We start from the raw sequence: 21,941 nt of genomic DNA, 5'->3' as shown, positions 1-21,941 counted from the left end.
CAAATTAGGAGCAACGTAAGAATTTAGTTACACATCCACAACCAATGAAGAAGAACCATAAAACTCATGAAATTGATGTGTAGATGGTATCAAATCTCCTCCGGGATGATGGAAGTCGAATGATTGCACCTCCATGAAGGGGTTGGCAGCGGAAGCGCTCACATAAATCAATTACATAATAATTCTGATCTATTTAGCAGATTATTTAGACAAATTCTATTCGCGTAATTATCACATGTATCATGCTCATAACTCAAATAAAACATGCTTTAAATAAATTGAAACCTAAAACATGCTTTTCTAGGGTTTAGCCTAGCGCCTTCTCCACGTGAAGATATTTAGTAGAAAACCACGGATTTTCTATCTGGTTCCCGGACTGTAAACTGATATCGGGGTGGGCTGATCTCACCAGTATACTAGGACTTAAATAAAGAAGACAGAAATCCTATCCCACAAAAGAGAAAAATTCGACCACTCCTAGGAATAGGGGGGGCGAAAATTTTGAGTATAAATTAAGTATTTTTCTGTCTCCTTTATTCTCCTATTTATAATAAGTCACATATTGGGCCCAGACAGAGATTTATGAAAGGCTTTGTATATGGGCTCCTCAAATCAGCTTTTTACTAATTAAATTAAACTCAATTTAATATAAGCTTAAAATTGGAATATTACGAGCAGCCACTACAGAAGTAATATTGCACTCCCCATCCAAATCCGAAATTATAAGTACTTCGGGTTTCTATTACTTGATATTTATTTTCCGCGCTTAAGATAGAAACATCCATTAATTAATTATTGTCTGCTATGGACTTAATTAATTAATATCTTATTTATTCCAAGAGATGACTCAGCAAGAAAATCTTATTTGTTATTCATAGAATAATTAAACTCCAACTAGCTAGGTTCCGAATAATAAAACCTTATTTCAAGCTTCTCTTGAGGATGTTATCAAACGAGACTCACCTCGCGCACGATTCAACATAATAGCAATCCTAGCACCGCTAGATATTAATCACCATTACCCAATATACCAGGCTTATTGGGTTGCGAAAAACCCGCACCATTTGGTAAGTCAAAGTAGTGCATAATCAATACCGTATGCTCAATGCTAACGTGCATTGATTGAGAAATAATTTACGAGACCTCGTCTTTCGTAGATAGCATAAAGATTTGTCTCGTTGTTAGATCCATTCAGTGTTATACCACACCAATGTCATCTTATTTCGATAAGGCTTAGAAATAATCGGACTGACATTGCAACCTTTCACGATAGGTAGTCTAAGCCTATCTAGGTTGTGAAATTATTCTTTTTCTTTGTTTAGAACTGACCGTGTTACCTTAAAGTGAATGACGCCCACAACTGGTCTACTAAAACAAAGACTTAGACTTTGTTAAGTTACTTATACATTTAAACATGTAATAAACATCCATTAAATGTAAAACATAACAACATTATGACAAAAATAATCTGTTTATTCCTTTGGAAAATAAAATAAGAGTTTTAATAGTATTCAATCACTCGAAAGGTGATTTCTAGTATACAAACTCTAACACTCCAATCTTCCTCACTTCCTTTCTCCTATCCTTTCCCCGCTCCTTTCTCGTCTGGAATATCTGAATAACCCCCCAGAAACCGCTCCAGAAACCAATTTGAAGATTAAATTCGGCAGTTTCCGAGAAAAACGCCTGGGCCGGGCGTTTTTTATGCCAACCCGGGCGTTTCCACTGTCCCCGGGCGTTTTTGTACTGCTCCGCGCAGCCTTCATCAAATGGTCATAACTTCTTCATCCGAGCTCCGATTGAGGCGTACAAGGTACCCACGCGAAGCTATTTCAAAGACGAAGATAACTGTGGTAAGATAAAAGAATTTGGACATCATCTTAATAGGAAAAGAACACTTTGAATCAAACCCCACCACTTTGGCTCATTGTAGTCACTCCACATGTACATTTATCAACTATATAATAATCAAACCTTAATGATCAATTGATAGATGATTTATATATACAAAATAGGAGAAAACTTAGAGTATGATTAGCACTATTTGATTCGCATCCGTCACGCTTCGATAAATTCTTTTGAACCTAGGGATGATTGAATAATTTAAGTTGTAGTAATAGAAAATTACTATTAATTTTTCTTGTGATCAATCGTGATTTCCTAATAAATCATAATCTACAAAAATTAGTATGACTAAATGTTTATCAATTTAGACAGCTAACAAATTCAAAACATATTTTTGTCATGGACCACATTGGAAAATAAGCTGCCGATTAAGTTGTGACAAAAATTAAAGAGTCTCCACAATAATGTCCGAAAACGGTAGCTAGGTTTCAGACACACTTTTAATTATGGAGTTGTTGCTCTAATATTTAGATCATTGTTTATTGTCCGAAAACGGTAGCTAGGTTTCAGACACACTTTTAATTATGGAGTTGTTGCTCTAATATTTAGATCATTGTAGTATAATTTTGTCATGTGTTGTTCATTCACTTTATCAGGTAATCTAATTTGTTAAATAATCAATTTTGGTAAAAGTCTAATAAGCCTTAATTTACTTGCTTTATTTTCATTATGGACACTCTCAACACAGGCCCCACGAGTATAATTTAATAGGTCTATAATCGTATCTTTAAAGTAGTATTTAGTAGGAAAATAATACTCCAGTGTCTAATTTTTGCTGTCAATACTCAATACTATATGCGTGCGCGTCCAATTTCATTATAATCACCTCCATATTTCGTATGTGCGTGTTAATTTTGATGTGAAAAAAAATACTCTAAGCTTTGGTATATAAGTATGTGTGTACTGTGTGTCAATGTGTGCGTATTTTATGGATTAAGAGGGACAAAGCATATACTCCTTCCGTCCCAGATTAAGAGTCACTTTTTGCAATAAAAATCCGTCTCAGTTTAAGAGTTATTTTTAGAATTTTCCATATTTGGTCATACAATTTTACAAAATTACATAAAAATGTCATTATCTACATTAAAATAAATCAAAACAAAAGTCAAAAGGGACCCACCTTCAACCAACTCCACCATCTCACTTTATTTATTACACACTCTACCATCTCACTTCATTTATTACACACTTCACCTCTTTCTTAAAATCCGAGTCATAACAATAAGTGACACCAAATATGGGACGGAGGGAGTAGGTAATAGGTTTTCCACTTTAATTATCTATGTTTGTTTTATTTTCTCTCTTAAATTTTTATCACCATCCAAAAAAAATTAGAAAACAAATTTCAAGATTGTTATAACATATGCCTACGTATACGTGCACGATAGGTTCCATTTTGATAATATGAGAAGTAAAGTATATATCATTCACGTTAAACGTAAGTATTTTACATCGCTATAATAATATAGACAATTCGCCCTGGTGCTCAAGCAATTATTCTTATTTCTACTACTTTCTTGTGACAGGGTATTATTCTTATTTGTGTAATTTCTTTTATTAATTCTTTCGAAGAAACGGTTTCGTTGATGCCAAATCTGATGACCTAACTACCTAATGCCAATACATGAGAGTATCAGGCAATAATTATTAGGGATCTGAACAAATACGATTCACATATTTTTTATTTTAAAACGGTCGTTAGGCCATCCGCATCCCTCTCTCTTATCTGTCTCTTAACCGTCTCATCTATTTACTATTCATGGGCCTTACTGTACTTTTCACCTCATCTCTTAACCATCTCATCCCTTAACTATTCATTCAATTTCATTTTCTATTTTTAATTCCAACAAATTCAATTAATAAAAACACACTTCATTAAATAAAATAAAAATTACAATTTAAAGGCCTAAAAAATTTAAAAATACATAATTAAAATCCTAAAAAAAATTAAAAATACATAATTAAAATCATAAAAAAACAAAAAAAAACATACCATTAAAAAAAATTGAGTGAGAATAGAGGGAATGATTTGGTATTTATAGAAGTGATTGGAGGCTTTAAAAAAATTGAAAAAAAATTACAAATTTGAAAAAAACAGCTACAAACGGCTAGTATAATTTATGGATTTTTATATATATATATTTTTAAATTTTTAATTTTTTTCTGATTTTAAAAAAAAAATCAATTTTAACGAATATAAACGACGCGAGTGGGCGTCACGCACGAACCACAGCTCGCCACGTCGCCAAGGCGCGTGGCGAGACGTCTCGAGGCCGGTCTCTTCGAAAGGAGACACGGGACGAGATGTCCCGTCTCGTCGAGACAAGATGGAGGCTGCATCGCCGTCTCGATGCGGTCTCGTCTCTTCGAGGCGAGGCGAGATAGAGCCCGCATCGAGACGCGATACGGATGCCCTTACTAGTACTTTTTTAAAACGTTGGAATAAATACTTCTACTAGTCTACTACTACATGTGGTATTATATCATTTGCACTAAATTCATCATATTATCTCGAAAAAAAGGTAACGAAACGCCCCGCAAATATTTTCATTTATCCATAAGTAAATCAGTAAATATGCATACCTTTCCAGAAAAGAAAATAAGATTAGTCAATCTGTTACTATATGATTTCAAGATCGATCGAAATATAAACGATAAAAAGTCATCGAAATCTGGCTATTGTTCGATCTTCAATCATCGAAGTTATTCAAATCTCAAATCTCGTGTATTTTTTTTATTAAAAGATGCTTAAATCTCCACAATATTTCCCCAAGTATACACAAAAGCATCAAGAATTTCCACTGATTTCTAAGATCCACACATAAATTACTCAAAAAGAAAGAGGATCTATAAGCTACCTAAGGATCAAATCCACGAGGAAATAGCAGAAAGACAACAGCAAGATCAATTCAATTTTCTCGATTCAAAACCTCATCATCAAGGAATCCTCACATCACGCGCTTACCGGACTTCGGAGGCCGGCGGCGCGTCTTCTCGCGTTTCCCGAAAGCACCGCAGCATCCGAACGCCGAAACCCTAGGCGAAGGCGGTTCCACCGCCGGAGAAACCTTTCCGGTACGGAATCCCCTTCCGCCGTTGGATCGGCTCCTATCGATCGCCAATCCAGCAGGCGGCGGTGGCGATTTCTTCGCGGCGGTGGCTATTGGAATTGGATCCTCTTTATTCTCCTCCGTGGTGGTGGTGGTGGTGGCGGTGCTGCTGCTCTCCTCCTTCCGCTCGTTCGCGACCTTATTAAACTGGTCGGCGAGGAATTTGTCGTCCCATACGTATCCCGACGAGCCTTGTCGCCGGAACGATATAGCAGATCTCTGCAAGCTCTCCATTACTGACCTCGAGATTTGTCTACAGGTCTAGATATATTTGTGTTGGATTGCTGAAAACCGGAGTTGTGGTTGTGGGAATTCCGTAGGATTTTTATGAGATTTTTCTCCCAAACTCTTTTGGACTGCGGAGATTTCTTTGTGATGTTTGGAACGGTAAGTAATTATATAGGATAATTTTGCATTATTTTATTTATACAAATAATTATTTTAGGTAAAATTGCATTTGAAAATTGAAATTATACTAAAAAAAGACTAGTACTCTAATAAATAAGATATTGAAAGCTAGGCAATCCAAATGATGCTAGAAAGAGGATTATCAAGAATATATAGAAAAGATATGATCATTATCAAATTGATGTGGGACAAGAATGAGTGTTCAACATGCCCATACACGTGTGAGTTGGAATGCTTTACCGGACTTCCACACGTGCAACGGAAAAGAAAGATAAAGAGATCCCCATCGAGTTGGACATGTTCTGATACATGTAGAAATTAGCCTCTTACCTTATAAAAATACCTTATAAGGGGTGTGTATCTAAGAATATGTAGATAGATAGTGTACGATCATCGTCAAATCGATGTGGGACAAGAATAGGAGTTTCAATAAATTTTGGTACAAATTCGGCCGATTCTTACTGGAGTTACGGAACCGCTGTGTGGAGCGCCCATAGCTATTTGGTTAACATGGTATTTTATGGTAAGAATTTGATCACTTATACCTCACACCATAATACACATAATGGAGAATAAATTCAATAACATGTGACAATGTACCAAGATCCAACAATACTTTCCAACCTCAATATCCAATAAAAAAAAAACAGGTGCAACACTGAGACATCCATAGATTAACTATACTTATGAGATACCTCTAATGATGAGATACCTCTAATGGAATAAAGACTTTGATCCGGGATTCATAATTATTCTTAAATTTTAAGATTAAAATGCAAGTATGAATTTGAGAATCAAAAGAGTGTGTTATAGAGCTATTTACTATGAGTGATCACTCTTGGTATTGAAAAAATATCATGATTTGATCGAGAAGGTTCCCACTCATCATTACAAGAAGTATTTATAAGTTTAAATTTTGGACAGAACTAATACTAAAGTGTTGAAAGAACAATATACACATAAATCCATCTCTCTAAAATGGGCAAAAAGCTACTCCATACATCTACAAACACTCGTTCCTAAATAATTTTCTATATACATGTGCACAAAACCTAAACAGGCAACTCAGGTTGCAATTGAGGTTGAATTTCCAAGCAAGTTGAAATTCTGTAAGCAATTTGTGTCATATCTGGCCTTGCCTCACAATCCTCAAGCAGAGCAACATTTGCAACTTCCACCAAAAATTTGAGTTGTTCAACATTAACATCACCAACTTTGAGCTTAGGGTCCAACATTTTGACCATGACCTCCACATCATCGCTCTTCCGGTACTCCTCCGTCCACTCAGCCAGCGTGGACGAGCCCTGGAGCGACTTCATCCCCGTGATGAGCTCCAGGAGCAAGACTCCAAAGCTGTAGACGTCGCTCTTTGGGGACACTATCCCCGTGTCTAGGTAAATAGTGTCGATGTAGCCCAGGGAGCCCTTGACTGCTATCGGGGTGTGGGCCCTCTGGGCGTGACTGCCAAGCTTGCAGAGGCCGAAGTCTGCAAGCTTGGCATGGTCGTCATTGATGAGGAGCACGTTGGACGACTTAATGTCGCGGTGTATGACAGGGGGGTCCGCCACTGAGTGGAGATAATCGAGGGCGTACGCAATGTCCAGCGCGACACTGATGCGATTGCGCCATGTCAGCGTGCCCGAGTAGTGGCCCTGCCGCGTGTGCATACGGTCGAATAGGCTCTTGTTTGGGACGTATTCGAGAAGTAGCAGTTGTTCCCCTGTTTAGAGAGCAGAGTGATCATTAGACTATTTTACTATATGGTGTCAATTTGTACTTAGTTTACCTCATATACAAAAATATTAATCAATCAAGAATTTTAATCCCAACTTATATATTTGCATGGAGTGAAAAATCAAAATTCATAAATAGGTTGTGCAGAATGGTACAATTCTTTATCGAACTGACTCAAATTTAAAGCCTACATATATATACTGCTGAGTTGATCATTTTCTTGTTTCGGCCTAGCTATATTATTGGATAAGTTAAAATTTCAGTCTACAGTCGACAACCCGATTTAATATCATGTTAGAAGATTATATCGAAAAGGCCTACCTTTGTCGAGACAGAATCCGAGCAAGCCAACGAGGTTAGGATGAGAAATCCTTAGCAAAACCGAGACCTCGTCAAGAAACATCTTCTGGCTGCCACCTCTCTCCGCCAACACACGCTTCACGGCGCCGAATCTCCCGTCTCCAAGCTCAGCGAGGTACACATAGGACGTGGCCCCGACCCCAATCCTAATCCTAAAATCGCTCGTGGCCACCTTGAGTTCCTCGAGGGCGTACGTCCTAATTATCGACGAAGCAACTCTTGTCTTGTGATTGATCGCTTGTATCGAGTGATCTGGATTGCTCTTATCCGCAATCTTGCTCGATGATCTGCGGTCGCGATCATTGGACTCGATGTAGATGGCCCATTTTCGTACAATGACGGTGAGGATTATCACCATTGCTATCGCGCCCATGACCAAATAGCTTCGTCGATTCGACGTGGAGAAACCAAGGAACCACATTCTTGCTTGTGTCTCTCGAGATTTATGATTGATTCTTGTTTTTTCATTGTTTAGTTTTTGTCTTGAATGTGTGGATATATAGGGGTTTGATAAGTGAGGAAGATTCATGAATTTGTATTTTTGCATGCCTAGATTGTGTTTGTGTTGTGCATGAGAGAAAACATGTGGATCACAAGTCATGGTTGTGTGACTTGTGTCTTTTATTGTGGTCAATAGAGAAGACTTCAAATTCTTACTTATTTATAGTGATTTAATGCCGAGTTTTGTTCATGTGATGTTGATATGTGTTGTGGTAATTTTGTGGTAAGACCGTTAATTAAACAATCTGAGTGATTAAATATTCTCTTAACCAAAGCCATATAGACAAAGGGCAATTCTATTTGTCTCATATTCAATTTGAAATTTGGACTTGTTCTTAATACTTTATATCATAATGTTCACGGAATTCACTTATATGTACAATAATATAACTTATTCTTAGGCCTCATGGTAGTGAAGTTCACATAAGTTTTTATTCGAAACAGATCAACAAACGAAAAGGGGGAGAAAAGAAGTGAATTGGGTTCATTCATCTTTATTTTCCTTTGCCAATAAAGTCATTTCTAATTAATTTGTATTTCACTACATACCAATGAGTTATTGCATAGCACCCCCCAAAAGAACCATCAAGATAAGCTTGTTACAATGAAATAAAATATAAAATGTTGTTCAAAATTGTCGACTTAATTTGTAATTTTGCACTTTGTTGGTGAAAATGACCTAAAGTGCTTTTTGACACATGGAAACGATAATTTAGTTGGCCCCATTCATTATTAGGACATTATTTCAAACTAAATACCACATTCGTTCCCACCACTAATTTCTAATTTACGTCAAAAGGTATCATCATCTCGTGCCCAAAATTGTCAAAAAAATAATCAATACTTGCAACAAAAATTAATGAAAAACAATCCACCGACTAAAACCTAACACAATATGTATTTATATTATTTTGTGCTTAATTGATCCTTTTTCGTGTATCCTTCACATTCAAGAAAAACCATCTTCTTAAAGGCTTTATGAGATCTCTTAAGTTGAACAGCAATGCTAAACTGTAGATGTAATGGTTAAAACTAGAGACATGATGCAGAGGAAAGGGCTATAAAAATCGAACAACTGGTGGACTTACAGCTTCGGCCATCCAATCAAGGTGCAGCTCTCGGTGATCCGACCAGCGTTATAGGGATACCTGGAGGTGATTCCAGTCCGATTTTCCCCAAGAAACTCATTGGTCACGAAACATAAGCCCTCTGCACGGAACCAGCACTAATCAACGAGCTTTTATCGCTTCAAAAAGTTCTAGAATCATATGTCTAGAGCTCTTGAGATTTAGAATCAAGAATTCTAGCAAGGAAGCCAAGTGAGAATGAAAATTCACCAAGAACTGGAAAGAAGCTAATATAATGAAAAAAGTCGAATCATGGAATACATTTCGATAAAAATGTAGCGTGGTTATAGAGTCGGTACAGCTGATGGATACACACAACATGACAAATCACGTAGGATCTACAAGAATAACTAGTTTTCTATTTATAGGCAACAAATACATAAGAAAATTCATAGAGCTAATGCATCTGTTCATTCAATTTGTTCAATCTAATCACGATACTAGGCTATTGGAGTTTTCATAGTAATATCCCAGGAAAGGAAGGAAGGACAGCAATAAGAGCATCACCATATCCAACGGGATCTGAGAACATAAAAGTGAATAAGAAGCGTATCAGTGGATGCAAAACAAGAGATTGAAGAACTACAGAGTTTACTGAAGGATGCTAACCGCCATCTTCTTTAAGTATCTTAACGACCTCGCCAGAAATGTCGGACTGCCAAAAAACAAATAAAAGGGAATGAATGGATGAATGTATAATTTTAACATGCATAGTGTACAGTGACAGAGAATGGTGATTGAAACCAGGCCAAACCTCAACAGGTAGTTCACCACCTAGTTGTTCGATGTAGCAGAGCACCTGACCCTCCTTCACTGTATCCTTCTGTTAAGCAGTATCATAAACTGTTCAGTTGAGGAAATTGCAGATGATATTATAGTACAAGGGTGCTAATAATGAGCCATGGTAACAATGTTAAACTCGTCCATAAACGAACGAACAAAATATGGAAGCTCACCTTTAGAATTTTCATTCCATACCAAAATATGTATAATTGATATAGAGAATCCCATTGAAGGTAACTAAACTTGGATAAATGTCCTTTTCCACTTTAACATTGGCAAAATCTGTAATGTCCCATATCGAGTGGGTAATGGACTCTTCTAGCCCATTGTGCCGCTATAGCACTAGAGCCCCACCCCTCATGTGGGCTTGAGGCGTTATAAAATTTTATGTTTAAAAGTTGTAGAATATAGAGCTCTGATTATGCAAGTTGATATTATAAATGACATTTTGATGAAGTTGTGGTATTATGAATGAAAAATACATTTCAAGATTTATTTTGGGCAAGACAAATGGTTTCAGCTTTTGGCAACCTAAAATTGATACCCCGGAAGAAACCCATGAACCCATTACATAAGACTTTCGATTATGTGTATCGCCATAATATGCTTCAGCAATTGTGGCAAGAAAACAAAGTCCACCACTGAGAAGCAAAATCAAGTTAAAATGCATTTGAAAGATGCATCAAACTGGAGGGTTCTAATGCACCAATTTATATTTGATCGATTGATCTGAGGTTATCCATACACCAAATAATTAAAAACAACTTGTGTCTAAGAAGACCCTTTGTTTCTTTTGTCCAATATTTTCTAAAACCCAACAAAATAAAATAAACAAAGCAACACGACTTGAAGAAACAGATACCTCTTTGCAAGATGGAGGAGCACGTTTCCCTTTAATCGTCCTAGATCTCCTAAAGTATCCAACCTACATCACAATAACAAAAGTTAATGGCTATATTGAAGAGACCATCATGTATATGAATAGCACCCGTGCATTCTTACCCTTGGAGATTGAAGTATCGCCAAACCTTCATCCACTGCCTTGTCAAGCAAGGTCTGAACTCTTCCAGAGAAAGATGATGATTTGGTGAGGGCTAAAGGCGGTGACGGTTCAGAATTATCAGAGGCAGGGGTTTCAGTAACTGATTGGGCAGCAACTGGCGCAGGAACTGGAGCTTGTGGAGGAGCACTCTGCTCAGCCGATTCTCTAGTCACATGTAATTGAAACTCCCCAAGCTAATGATGGGAAATATATATAAGAAACCAGACAGACTATTAGACTTTCTTAATAGAAGCATTCATTGTGTATATAATCTTGCCGAGGATGAAAATATAAAAGGAAATGGTGAACTTTCTTACTTTAAGTTCAAACTGCATTACTGATTTTGTGTCACACATAACTGTCAGAAGAGATTCTACCTGCAAAATGAGAATTTAAGTAAGCCCTCATTTATGAACTGTGTGTGTTCATGAGTGTCAGAAAAGCATAACAATTAACAAGTACAACAAAATGTGAATCTTTGCATAGGATTCAGGCAAAAATGAAATTGAATCCTAATGGGTAGTTGAGCATTAGAAATGAACTGATAGGAAACTGAAGGTTATAAAGTGACAACTCCGGAAAACATCAGTAAATTCCCCACCTTGTACTTTGGTCCATTAGTCCAAAACTAATGTTCAGTATCTTTCTTTTCATCAGAATCAATCTTATAAACAAAGAATGCAATGAAGTGACAATAAATCCATGACTAGGATTATACAAAATTATCTTCATGCAAATAACAAAAACTCACCTCAAACGGATTGGGAACGTATGTGCTTGGCACATCAGATGACAGACTTTCTTCAGGGTTGTCCTCCAAATTTGTAGTGGCTGTTGGTTAAAGAATATGAGAAAAACAAAGTAATCAAGGCTGTGACATCGATCCATCTGCCAACATCTATCACACACTATAGGTAACATAAGAACGAGAGGACCCTCTCTTCCCTATCACTGACATTTCCATTTTCATTTTCATTTTCATGTTCTTTTTTGGCACAGAATTTGACTGCCAAATGTGTATCTAAATACTGCAAAACGTGCATCTAAATCCGACACATATATCATTTTTGCTTCTTCTGACATATAAATCCACTGAAACAGGTTGAGCTCAAAATGTATCTCCAATCAATAACTCACATTATTCAAAATGATCAAGTGCCTACAAAAATAAAACAGATGAAAATTTCCGAGACAGATAAGCATAGTCCACCTTGAGAAACCAACTCATATAGTAATAAGAACCACAAAGTCTGGGACTAAAATCAATAAACTCACTCAAAAAATATTCTTAATTTTCTACATCTTTTACTACTTTTAGAACATGCCACAGAAACCATCAAACAACTACAAAACTATCTCTCAATAAACACAAGTATCAAAGCTAAACAGAATGCATGCAGTAACTTAAACAACCTAGCAAACAAAATTAGCACTCACAATCAGGCCCAGCCTCGGATTTCGAACTCCGGCACCCAATCATCAAAGCCTTGTTTGATTTGTATGACAATGCCAGATCATCAAAGGGCACATATTTTGGGGCCTTCAAACCATACAAAGTCTGCAAATTGATGAATTTGGGTGTAACAATGCCCCGTTCCAAGTTTGCAACTTTAAGGGTTGAAGTCCCAAAACCACCTGAAATATATATGTATACATATCAAAACCCACAAAATTGATGATACACATTCTCATCTCGGTGCAAGTTCCACAAAATTCTTCTTGCATAAATTTCTGGGAACTAAAGCACGAAGATTCCACGAAATCGGGAAGAACAGAGTGAATGCAGGATATGTTACGGGTGGGATCGATCAATAATCGTTAGAGCAATTACATAAACGAGAATTGTTAGGCAGAGAGGGAGAGGGAAGACTAACAGGCAGCCATGAGAAAGTGATGAGAAGTTGATAACAGAATTGTGTTGTCGGTGGTGCGGCAGTTGGTGGCGGAGTGACTCAAGAGTTCAGATTCTCTAAGCTTTCCACAAACGATTAATTATCCTTTCGTCTCTTTTCTTATTCTTACTAGTATTTTATTAGACCTCCATGTAGCAGTAAATAATTTGGCTATAATGGACACACGCTTAGACTATGTTTGACACACGGAAATTTGTATTTGTATTTGTACTTTGAAATTGTAATTGAAGGCCTAAATTTAAGTTCTGTTGTTTGGCAAGTACTTGTTATATAAATATATGGATTTAAATTGATTTCTAATTCTAATTCTAATTTCACAATTTCACGTTTGACTCAAAGAATAGTTCTATTCTACTTGTATATACAGTATTGGAGAGTGTCTGTATTTATATAAACTAGTATCACACCCGTGCATAGTACGGTTAATTTTATTTAGGGTCTATAATTGTAAATTTATTATAAACACATACTCACGATAATACATTTGATAAAAGTAGTAAATTTTGTTAGTGTAAAAAGATTACTTATTCTTAATAAATCTATCATTTCGTTGCAATATAGTGACCCTATACACTAAAAACTCAAACATTGAAACCTAAATCCTAAACCCTTAACTTTAAAATATACTCATCATGACCAACAAATGAGTCAACTATCAATAAAAATTTTCCTCTATGCCAGTTCAATTTTACTTTGTTGATCACTTATCTGTTTTGAGGGTTTTAGATCTGTATTCGATATCTTACACTGCATCGGCCTACTTAATAATCCTTACTGAGAGCCTGAATCTTTATAGTTGAAAGGTCTGAGCCTTTCTTTTTATCCAAAAAAAAAAAATTTGCAAGTGAATTAAATTGATGCCACACGGTACTCTACAAATTCTTCAAAAACTTTTTCCACTTTTACTTTTTCCTGATTATCAAAAAGTTAAATATTAAAACTTTATCGCTTTCTCAATTTTAATAAAAAAAAGTATTACTAATAAATTGCGTAAAGAAGAGCATATTTTAGGGATGTTCCAATTCTCTTAAGAATTGTTAAAAATATTTAGATAAAATTCTTATACAAACGATACTATAACTATTACAATTGTAAAACAAGCAATAGTAAGAGGAATGAAAATATTTAAAAAAAAAAAAAAACTGTAAGTCGAGTCGAGGAAAGTCATTTTTCCACAAGACAAATTATGTTGTGCTAAGGCTCTCGGATTGACGTATTATCTCCAAAAATAAAACGACTTCCTCCTAGCATGTAGAAACACCTCAAACTCGCTATGCACTGGAAAAGTTGATGGAACTCCGAAAATCAAGCAATACAACTTATAAAATACGCAATGTAGAGCACTTGAGAAATGAGGAAGGATGCTTTTAGTGATGTGTATTCCATATACAATTCCAAGCCTTTTATCGGCATAAAATAAGATAAACGCCTTAAACAATAAAATTAAGATAATTAAGGTTATAAGAGGTGAAAAGTCAAAGGGCTACCATGATCACATTCCATAACTCACGCCATTTATGCACATGGATGGAAAACGCCTAAGCTTATTATTATAGTTTTCATTCTTAAATGTCTAAATTATAGTAGTATCTAAATTATATATTTAAGCTTAAATAGTAATTCCATAAATATCCCCATATCTCCCCTTGGTAATTCCATAAATACCCCTATAACTTTCCCTTTATGTATGTATAGATAAGGAAAATTATAAACGCGCGACCATATAAGGAAGTATGGCTAATTTTAAATTTTAAAATCAACTTTCTACGTAATTTGCATTTTTTTATAAAGTAATAATAAACAATTTTAAAAAGTGGGCAGTAAAAGCTTTAAAAAATTTATATCAAGTTCAAGAATAATGTAAAGGAAAAATAAAATAAGTCTCACCTATTTAAAGACACATTGTTTGAATTTTTAAAAGAAATAAGTGAAAAAATTAATAAATATTGATCTCATTTATAGCACTCGCTCCGTCCCCAAAGAATGTGCACTTTAGGTTCAGCATGAGTTTTAATGCATACTTGGTAAAGTAAGAGAGAGGTAGAGAAAAAAATAAATAAATTATTGTTAGTGAAGTATGACCCATCTCATTAAAGAGAAAAAAGTTCCAAAATTAGAAAATGCATATTTTTATGGAACTGACTAAAAAGGAAAGAGTACCTATTTTTATAGGACAGAAGGAGTATTAAACTATACTTAATGGAGTAAAATATAAGTCCAATGAGTTGGTGGAGAATTAAGTAAAAATGAAATGACAAAATATGTAAGGTTTTGATGGAAGGAATACTTTAATATAAATGTTACTTAGAAAACTTGGTTATTTATATTAAAAATTGTAAAAGCTGTTTAACTAAATTTAAAATCAAGGGCCAGGAATGGCGGGCGCGGGTGCAGCGAATCAAAGGTACGACCCACCACACGGCGCACTCTACAAGAACCCGCAAAATAAATTCATTTCCCCAAACCCCAACATTTATACGAGCTACAAATTGAAAATTTCAGAAGAAAAAAAACTAAATTTTAATTGCCCTCAGAGAGATATACGTTGGGGAACGCAGAATTTGAGAAAATTCCGATCGATATACATTTAATAGAGAGTGAAGGAGTGAAAGAAAATGTCTCTAACGAGCGTGAAGATGTCGGAGGATGTGTGGTTGACGTGTCTGACCCATGCATTGTCCACTGAGACTGAGGAGATCATGGGCCTTCTTCTTGGTGATATTCAGGTTCACTAATTTCCTTGCTTTCCTTATGTTAGCATTTTTGACGGGGTTCAGCTTTCTTCAACTTTGCGTCGTTGTTTTGTTGTTCCAGTTTGGTTTTTGTAGGGAATGATGCGTTTGTAGATTTTTAGGAGTTTATACATTTGCTTACAGAGCTTATTTTGAGGACATTCTTGTTATTGTTCCATTTTATGATTTAGCTTTGTAAATTAGTAGTATTAAATTTTATGGTTTGGTCCTATTTCAAGTGCACATTGTGGTTTCACTGATTATTTTGATGTTTCTACCCAATGGTTTCGTAAGTTATGCCTTGTTGACTTACTGATTGCAAACCATGTGTTTCTATTATAAGAAGAAAAGGAGTCAGTGTTTAGTTGCTCAACTGGTCAAATTAGGATTGAGCTGGGTAAATGTGAAAATCTTACCGGAAGTTTGGATTTGGTTTAGCTAGAACTAGGATCTTGTGGATCCCATTCAGTTAAATTTTGTGTTTAAGTGTTTATAGGAGTATTTGTTATTTTCACAATTCAAGTTAGGATGATACACTTACTGGTTTGGAGGAATTGACAACCAGAAAGAAATAAAAAGGGTGTTAGGAGGAGTTGCTGGAAATGTCGATTAGAGTATTTGACAGTGCTTGGATTATTGTGAGAGGTTCTGGATTATGGTAATGATAAGCTGGGAACTTATGAAGTATTTCACTTGCAAGACCATATATTATTTTTGTCCTATGATTTTTGGGACTTTTCAGCAATGTAGTCTTCAAATTGTTTTGAGCTCCATCTGCAAAGGCACTTATGCCTGAAAATTTTAAAGCTTCCAAAATTGTGTTTTTCCAAGGACAGAAGGACCTTAAGTGCACAGGCATTTGTAAACCTGAACTGAAGGATTGAGATATTAAGGTTCTGAAGCGCATGTTGTTAGATTTTGCTATATTCAAGTTGAATTTTATTAAAGTAGAAAGTCGTCCACGTTGATTCCATTTTCTTTTGTTCTTCTACTTTTTGGAAAAATAACGGTCATCTATTATCTATTAGTTGTAGTAATGACGGAATAGGTGATTTGAAGAGAGCAGCTTTCTGCAATGATCGGGTGTTAAAATTTGTAATTTAGTAGTAACTGATACCGTAGAGGCATGTAGCTCAAGCCATTACTTACAGCCAGCTACCTGAACTTTATATGTTGGCGGTATATTGAATCAGTGCACTTCTAGTGAAATCTTTAGCCACTCTTTAAAGAATTTACTTCTTCTGCTGATAATGTTTTTGTTCTTTTTTTTTATTTTAGAGCACAAAGAATGGTGTAACTGCATTGATCTGGGAAGCACTTCCACAACCACGTTCTGATCGACAGAAGGATAGAGTTGAGACTAACCCAGAGCAGCTGACTGCTGCATCAGTTCATGCTGAGATATCCTTTTACTACATATTTATCTTAGTATACTTCTATGGATCTTGTTGAAAATTGACTGCAAAGTGAAATAAAAAAGGCAAAAGGAGGAAATTGACAAGAATAACTTTAGATGTACACTAGTAGCTTCATATCAATTAGTATGTTTTTTTACAAAAAGTACAGATCTAAAAGTGGGCTTTTTGGTAGAATTTTTGTGCGCTTTTTCTATTAATAAAACGGACATAAATTTCGACTGCAAAAAATCTTTAATGCAGCGACATTAATTTTCTTAGTACCCTTTGTGGCTGCATTTATGCAGAGCATTTGTTGGAGAATTCGGTTATTATATGCCATTTCTTTGGCTTATGTGTTTTATTCTGTTGGTTGTTGATGACTTTGTCCAATTAACCTTATAACACAGAATGACAATGGCAACGGGAACTACAACAAGAGTGATTGGCTGGTATCACTCGCATCCTCATATCACAGTCCTACCATCTCATGTTGGTGAGTTTTTAAATGACTCAGTATGATTATTATGGTGTGATTTGGCTGTGTTTGCAGAATCGCAGTTTTACTTCACTACCTTATGTTACATTGCGTTGTTAAAAAAAAGCAGAAATCATTAGCAATCTTGCTAGGACCCCTTTTTTAAACCCATTTCTTATTTCTTGCCTGGCTTGGTTTTAGTTCTTCTGAATTTGTATTTTTACCTATTATTATGTCCATTTATAGAACCCATGGATTCTGGAGTTCTGTTCTCCATCGAATTCGAAAAAATTTCGGTACTAGATTGACTTGTGTGCCCTATTCCGAACTAGCTAAGTGCACACTCTGAGATAGTTTTCCTATCAATACTGTCTAGACTGTAGAGGTTATGAAATCTAAAAAGATTTGTGCAGTTGGTTAATATTCCGAATATAATCTTCAGTGTTTCTGATACATTAATCTTTTGGCCGGAGGCTCTTTTCAAGAGAGAGGAACTTTTGCAATATCAAGGTGTAGAATAACAGTCCTTTACAAAATTGACTAACCTTGGTTCTTCTTTTCCGCTTACTCTTTTCCTCACCCGCTATGGTAATGATACTGTTTTTCTGGGATTTCTGCAGATGTGCGGACTCAAGCAATGTATCAGCTATTGGATCCTGGGTTTATTGGTTTGATTTTTTCCTGTTTCAGTGAAGATGCTCAAAAGGCTAGTGTTAATACTATTATCTGCGTTGTAATCAGTTTTTTCTTTTTGGCTAATATAGATCATTACAGGTCGGAAGGATTCAAGTCATTGCATTTCAGTCTATGGATGGGAAGCAGGGTCACATGATGCAACCTCTTTCTCTCACTCCCGTTCAAAAAAGTTCTGTTATAGATTTAGAGTCTTCCATGAGTTCTTCAGACAATGCAAATGCTGTGTTTGGCTCTTCCAAAGGAGAAACTATGGAACAAGACACTGGAGATTCGGAGGCAGCTGGTAGGGTTTCGAAGGTATGCCTGAATCAACAAAGACTTGATTTCTGTGCATTTTCTGTCTCTCAAGTCTATGATGGCTTGGTTAATAATAATTCCATGTAGCTGATCTGTTAACTTTTCGATACAGAGTTTTTCGTAGTTTCCTTAGAGTCAAATATACTGGGCTACTGAAAATAGTGTAGAGTGAAATGCATTCTTTTCCACTAGTGTATTTGAATGATTACTTGATTGCTCATATATAGTAACTGAATTTGTCTTGCTAGGGCTCGGGGAAATCACCACGTTTGGGAGGTTTTTTGGCTAATGCTACTGCTAATACAGGAAACAATAGTCATGCTAACAGTTTGAATGATGCGATTAATGGTTTGGATCCCATGGATATGACTGAAGGTATGCAAGAAGCGATGCATTTGTCAACTTTGGAGATGAGGTAATGTGAGTATATACTCTTATCACTTTAATATTCCATTTCCTGAACTCATTGTCAACTGATAATTTTATATCGGTTCTAGTTTGACTATTGTAAAATGATATTTTGGCATTTTAAGAATAGATAGAATAAGAAATTGGAAACTTTTACCGTTGATTGCTTGAGTTTGGGCTTCAACAATGTCACTAAATATTCCTTAAGCATTAAACTTTTCCAATAAAAGATTATGCCAGTCGATTTTGTCTAGTCATCTTTATTCTAGGGTCTTAATGTTAATTCTCTTACTGCCTAAATTATTTTTCTCACATTTTACTTTTATCTCCTTGTGCTGCCTTTGTTCCGCACATCTATTTTGTCTCGAATCTTAAACATATTTTGTTTCCTGGCAGTGGTGCAGAATATATCAGAAAGGAAATTCCTCTTCATGTTCTCCCTACATCATCCCTTCTGAGTATCGATTCTCCTTCGTCATCCTTTACATATCTCCAACGGGTACTGTATGAAGAAGAGAAGACTGCATATAATCAAGCGATGGCACAAAACACGAGGTGACATTACGTGACTCGCATAACTCCCATTATCTTCTTTGACATTTTATTTTGTCATCATTAACCACCACTATTTGATGCATCTTCAGGGACGGCAAAGTTCACCCCCTCTCTTTCATTCATCACACAGCCACATACAAGTCTTCCATGTGCAAAATGATTGAGTACTGGTAAGAATCATCAAACCTTTTCCACTTTGCTACTTTGGCTCAACATTCTGACAATTTGTATGTTGCTCTTCGCAGCTTGAGTCCTGCCATGACTGTTCTTCAAGATCGCTTGAGAGAAAATGAAATTCAGGTAAGTCATGCATTGCCCTAAATGCCCTTAAAGGTGTGGAGTTAATTTTGTAGTTTATGTTTCACCCTTGTGTTGGTAAGTCATGACTGTTTGTGTGATTTTGAGCTGTTCTTGTCTCGACTTGCCTAAATTCATCTTCCCTTTCCCAAATCAATCCCTTCCCCCTTCAGCTCACCCTCAGTCAAATTGAGCTGAAGTTTCATTTTCTGGCCCAACTTTTGTCGACCTTGCTTTAGTGTGGCTTTTCTTGAAACAGTTAAATCTGCTCGCGGAAGAAGCCAATCTACTGGAATCAGAGGTCTCAAGAGGAAGCCCCTCAAATTCGTCTCCTCGCTCTCCATCTCAGGGGTATCGGAGTAGTACCTCCGGTCACAGGGACCTGTATCCGACGGACTTGAGCCAGGTGAAAAATGTGGGTGGTAGCCGGAGCCGAAGAGGGTCCCAGTCGTGAGAGAGCTAATTCTAGTGTGAGCTGAGCCTTCCCTTTTTGGTGCTAAATCTTGCAATCGTTTATGCCATCTCTCTACCTGCTATTTCTGCTTGTCTACTAACTACTGTCATTTTGTCATGGAAAGAAACAAGTTTAAATATGGCATATTCATTAAGTGTGTAATCACCTTTTTTGGGATATACTGGTGAGTGGGGAACCTCCGTTGTTTCCAAAGGCTACATTTATATCAACATCTCATGGAATCTCATTTATAGTATATTTCATTTATACTCAAATTTCCGTAATATAATTAGTACAAGTGTTTTTAACTTCTTTTGTTTGCAGATTCAAGTACTCATAATTTATTGTTAAATGAACAGAAATTTAAAGGTGAGTTGAATTTGGGATCTTTGGCCTCAAATATTAAACACTCTATTATACGTGTCTGCATTCTTAGTTTTTTCAAAAATGTTTTTGTTCTTCATCATGTATTACCGTTTTAAAAAAAATACTATGATAACCGCATTCAATTATTGTGGAAGATAAATTGTTCATGTCTTTAAAATTTCATTCGATTTTATGAATTGAACACATAAAAGCATCATAAACTAATCGAAAATAGAACAAAGGCCATTTTCGTGAAAGAAAGGTTGTTCATATCTTTTTAGCGTCAATCTACTTTACATAAAAGTATCACAAACCTTTTTAAAATATTAATACTACAAAAGAGAATATCCGATATCTTATAGTAGCAGTACATAATATAAATAAGGATAAGATCTATAACTTGCATTTTTACGAAAAAGGTATAGTTGGTGATCGACTCTTATTTTGCAATAGAATATAAGGGGAATTGAACGATATATCAAATAATCAAATCATCCACATCCTACAATTAAATAAAATCCTATGAAAGATGCCTTGGATAAGATGCACCATCAAAATCAAACAATATGTATGCACCAACAAAGACTTATTTAAAAATAAAGTGAAATTTCAAATCTAAAAGTGATAGTGTGTAGTAGTAGATGGTTTAGTTAGGGTGGTGTGCATAGCCAGGCCTGTTGGAATAAGTTGATTGATTTGCACTTGGATTATTCGAGTTGTCCAAGCTAGCAGCGTTGCTGTAATTATGGGCGTCGGGAGCGCCCGCGAAGGTATTTTTGACAACATCGGCTGCCCCAGAGGCCACGTTGGCCGCGCCTGTGGCCACGCCACGGGCAAGGCTGGCTGCCCCGAGCACGGCTCCTTTGCCAACATCAGCTGCGCCTTGCGCCATGTTCAGAGCATGTGTTCCAGTCTTTTATTTTAATTAATCCATAAAATGCATAAGTTTTTATACATCAATGACTTTTTAAAAATTAAAAAACAAGAAAGAAAGAAAGGAAGATTAAAAGAATTCGTACCTCTTGAAGGAAATTTTGGTTCTCACCTTGATCTTGCAGGTTATCTCTTCTCATCTAGAATGAAGCCATGATACAATTGCTCATGTTAGTGACTTGAATCATTATCAAATTTGATATACTTAGGAGTTTTTTTTTTTTTTTTTTTGTATTTTGTCTTCTTAATGAAGCTTATAGTAGAACAATTTAATACAGACACAAACATCAAATTGCATAGAAATTAAATACCTGAGCTTGGCCTGAGAATGAGGTGTTGTGGGGACCTTGGCCTGCCATTTTTGTTTTTTTCTGCCTTAGGAAATTGAGACTGAATAGGAATCTGATGAATGCTTTGATTTTATCACAATTTTACAGGTGAATTTATA

General features: G+C 35.9%; 5 protein-coding genes across 6 annotated transcripts; 1 reads left to right on the top strand and 4 right to left on the bottom strand.

Annotated features, from left to right (window-relative positions):
• Positions 1-4,608: 4,608 nt before the first annotated feature.
• Positions 4,609-5,408, bottom strand: LOC125192721 (MAPK kinase substrate protein At1g80180-like). The gene has a single exon (XM_048090346.1). The coding sequence runs from the start codon at positions 5,247-5,249 to the stop codon at positions 4,854-4,856; it is 396 nt and encodes a 131-aa protein (XP_047946303.1). The 5' UTR covers positions 5,250-5,408; the 3' UTR covers positions 4,609-4,853.
• A 939-nt stretch (positions 5,409-6,347) lies between these two features.
• LOC125191956 (probable receptor-like protein kinase At1g49730) lies at positions 6,348-7,955 on the bottom strand. Its single transcript, XM_048089398.1, has 2 exons — positions 7,479-7,955; positions 6,348-7,143 (listed from the first exon to the last, which is right to left on the bottom strand). The coding sequence occupies exons 1-2, from the start codon at positions 7,936-7,938 to the stop codon at positions 6,476-6,478; spliced, it is 1,128 nt and encodes a 375-aa protein (XP_047945355.1). The 5' UTR covers positions 7,939-7,955; the 3' UTR covers positions 6,348-6,475.
• A 949-nt stretch (positions 7,956-8,904) lies between these two features.
• Positions 8,905-12,999, bottom strand: LOC125192866 (biotin carboxyl carrier protein of acetyl-CoA carboxylase-like). 2 transcript variants are annotated; one of them, XM_048090536.1, is made up of 9 exons: positions 12,845-12,999; positions 12,408-12,605; positions 11,722-11,801; positions 11,288-11,347; positions 10,931-11,164; positions 10,791-10,853; positions 9,900-9,968; positions 9,732-9,800; positions 8,905-9,227 (listed from the first exon to the last, which is right to left on the bottom strand). In XM_048090536.1, the coding sequence occupies exons 1-8, from the start codon at positions 12,852-12,854 to the stop codon at positions 9,750-9,752; spliced, it is 765 nt and encodes a 254-aa protein (XP_047946493.1). In that variant the 5' UTR covers positions 12,855-12,999; the 3' UTR covers positions 8,905-9,227; positions 9,732-9,749. The 2 variants fall into 2 exon arrangements, with proteins under 2 accessions (XP_047946493.1, XP_047946492.1); XM_048090535.1 differs by lacking the exon at positions 8,905-9,227 and adding an exon at positions 9,379-9,667 and having other exon boundaries at positions 9,755-9,800.
• Positions 13,000-15,348: 2,349 nt separating this feature from the next.
• On the top strand, positions 15,349-20,478 carry LOC125193460 (lys-63-specific deubiquitinase BRCC36-like). Its single transcript, XM_048091248.1, has 10 exons — positions 15,349-15,609; positions 16,894-17,016; positions 17,418-17,505; positions 18,108-18,193; positions 18,262-18,480; positions 18,729-18,895; positions 19,285-19,443; positions 19,533-19,613; positions 19,689-19,743; positions 20,000-20,478. The coding sequence occupies exons 1-10, from the start codon at positions 15,499-15,501 to the stop codon at positions 20,192-20,194; spliced, it is 1,284 nt and encodes a 427-aa protein (XP_047947205.1). The 5' UTR covers positions 15,349-15,498; the 3' UTR covers positions 20,195-20,478.
• Positions 20,479-21,017: 539 nt separating this feature from the next.
• On the bottom strand, positions 21,018-21,941 carry LOC125197481. Its single transcript, XM_048096232.1, has 3 exons — positions 21,805-21,941; positions 21,580-21,633; positions 21,018-21,473 (listed from the first exon to the last, which is right to left on the bottom strand). The coding sequence occupies exons 1-3, from the start codon at positions 21,850-21,852 to the stop codon at positions 21,207-21,209; spliced, it is 369 nt and encodes a 122-aa protein (XP_047952189.1). The 5' UTR covers positions 21,853-21,941; the 3' UTR covers positions 21,018-21,206.

This window comes from Salvia hispanica, chromosome 6 (assembly GCF_023119035.1).
Source record: "Salvia hispanica cultivar TCC Black 2014 chromosome 6, UniMelb_Shisp_WGS_1.0, whole genome shotgun sequence".
Lineage (NCBI taxonomy): Eukaryota > Viridiplantae > Streptophyta > Magnoliopsida > Lamiales > Lamiaceae > Salvia > Salvia hispanica.
This window is presented reverse-complemented; position numbering and strand designations above follow the sequence as displayed.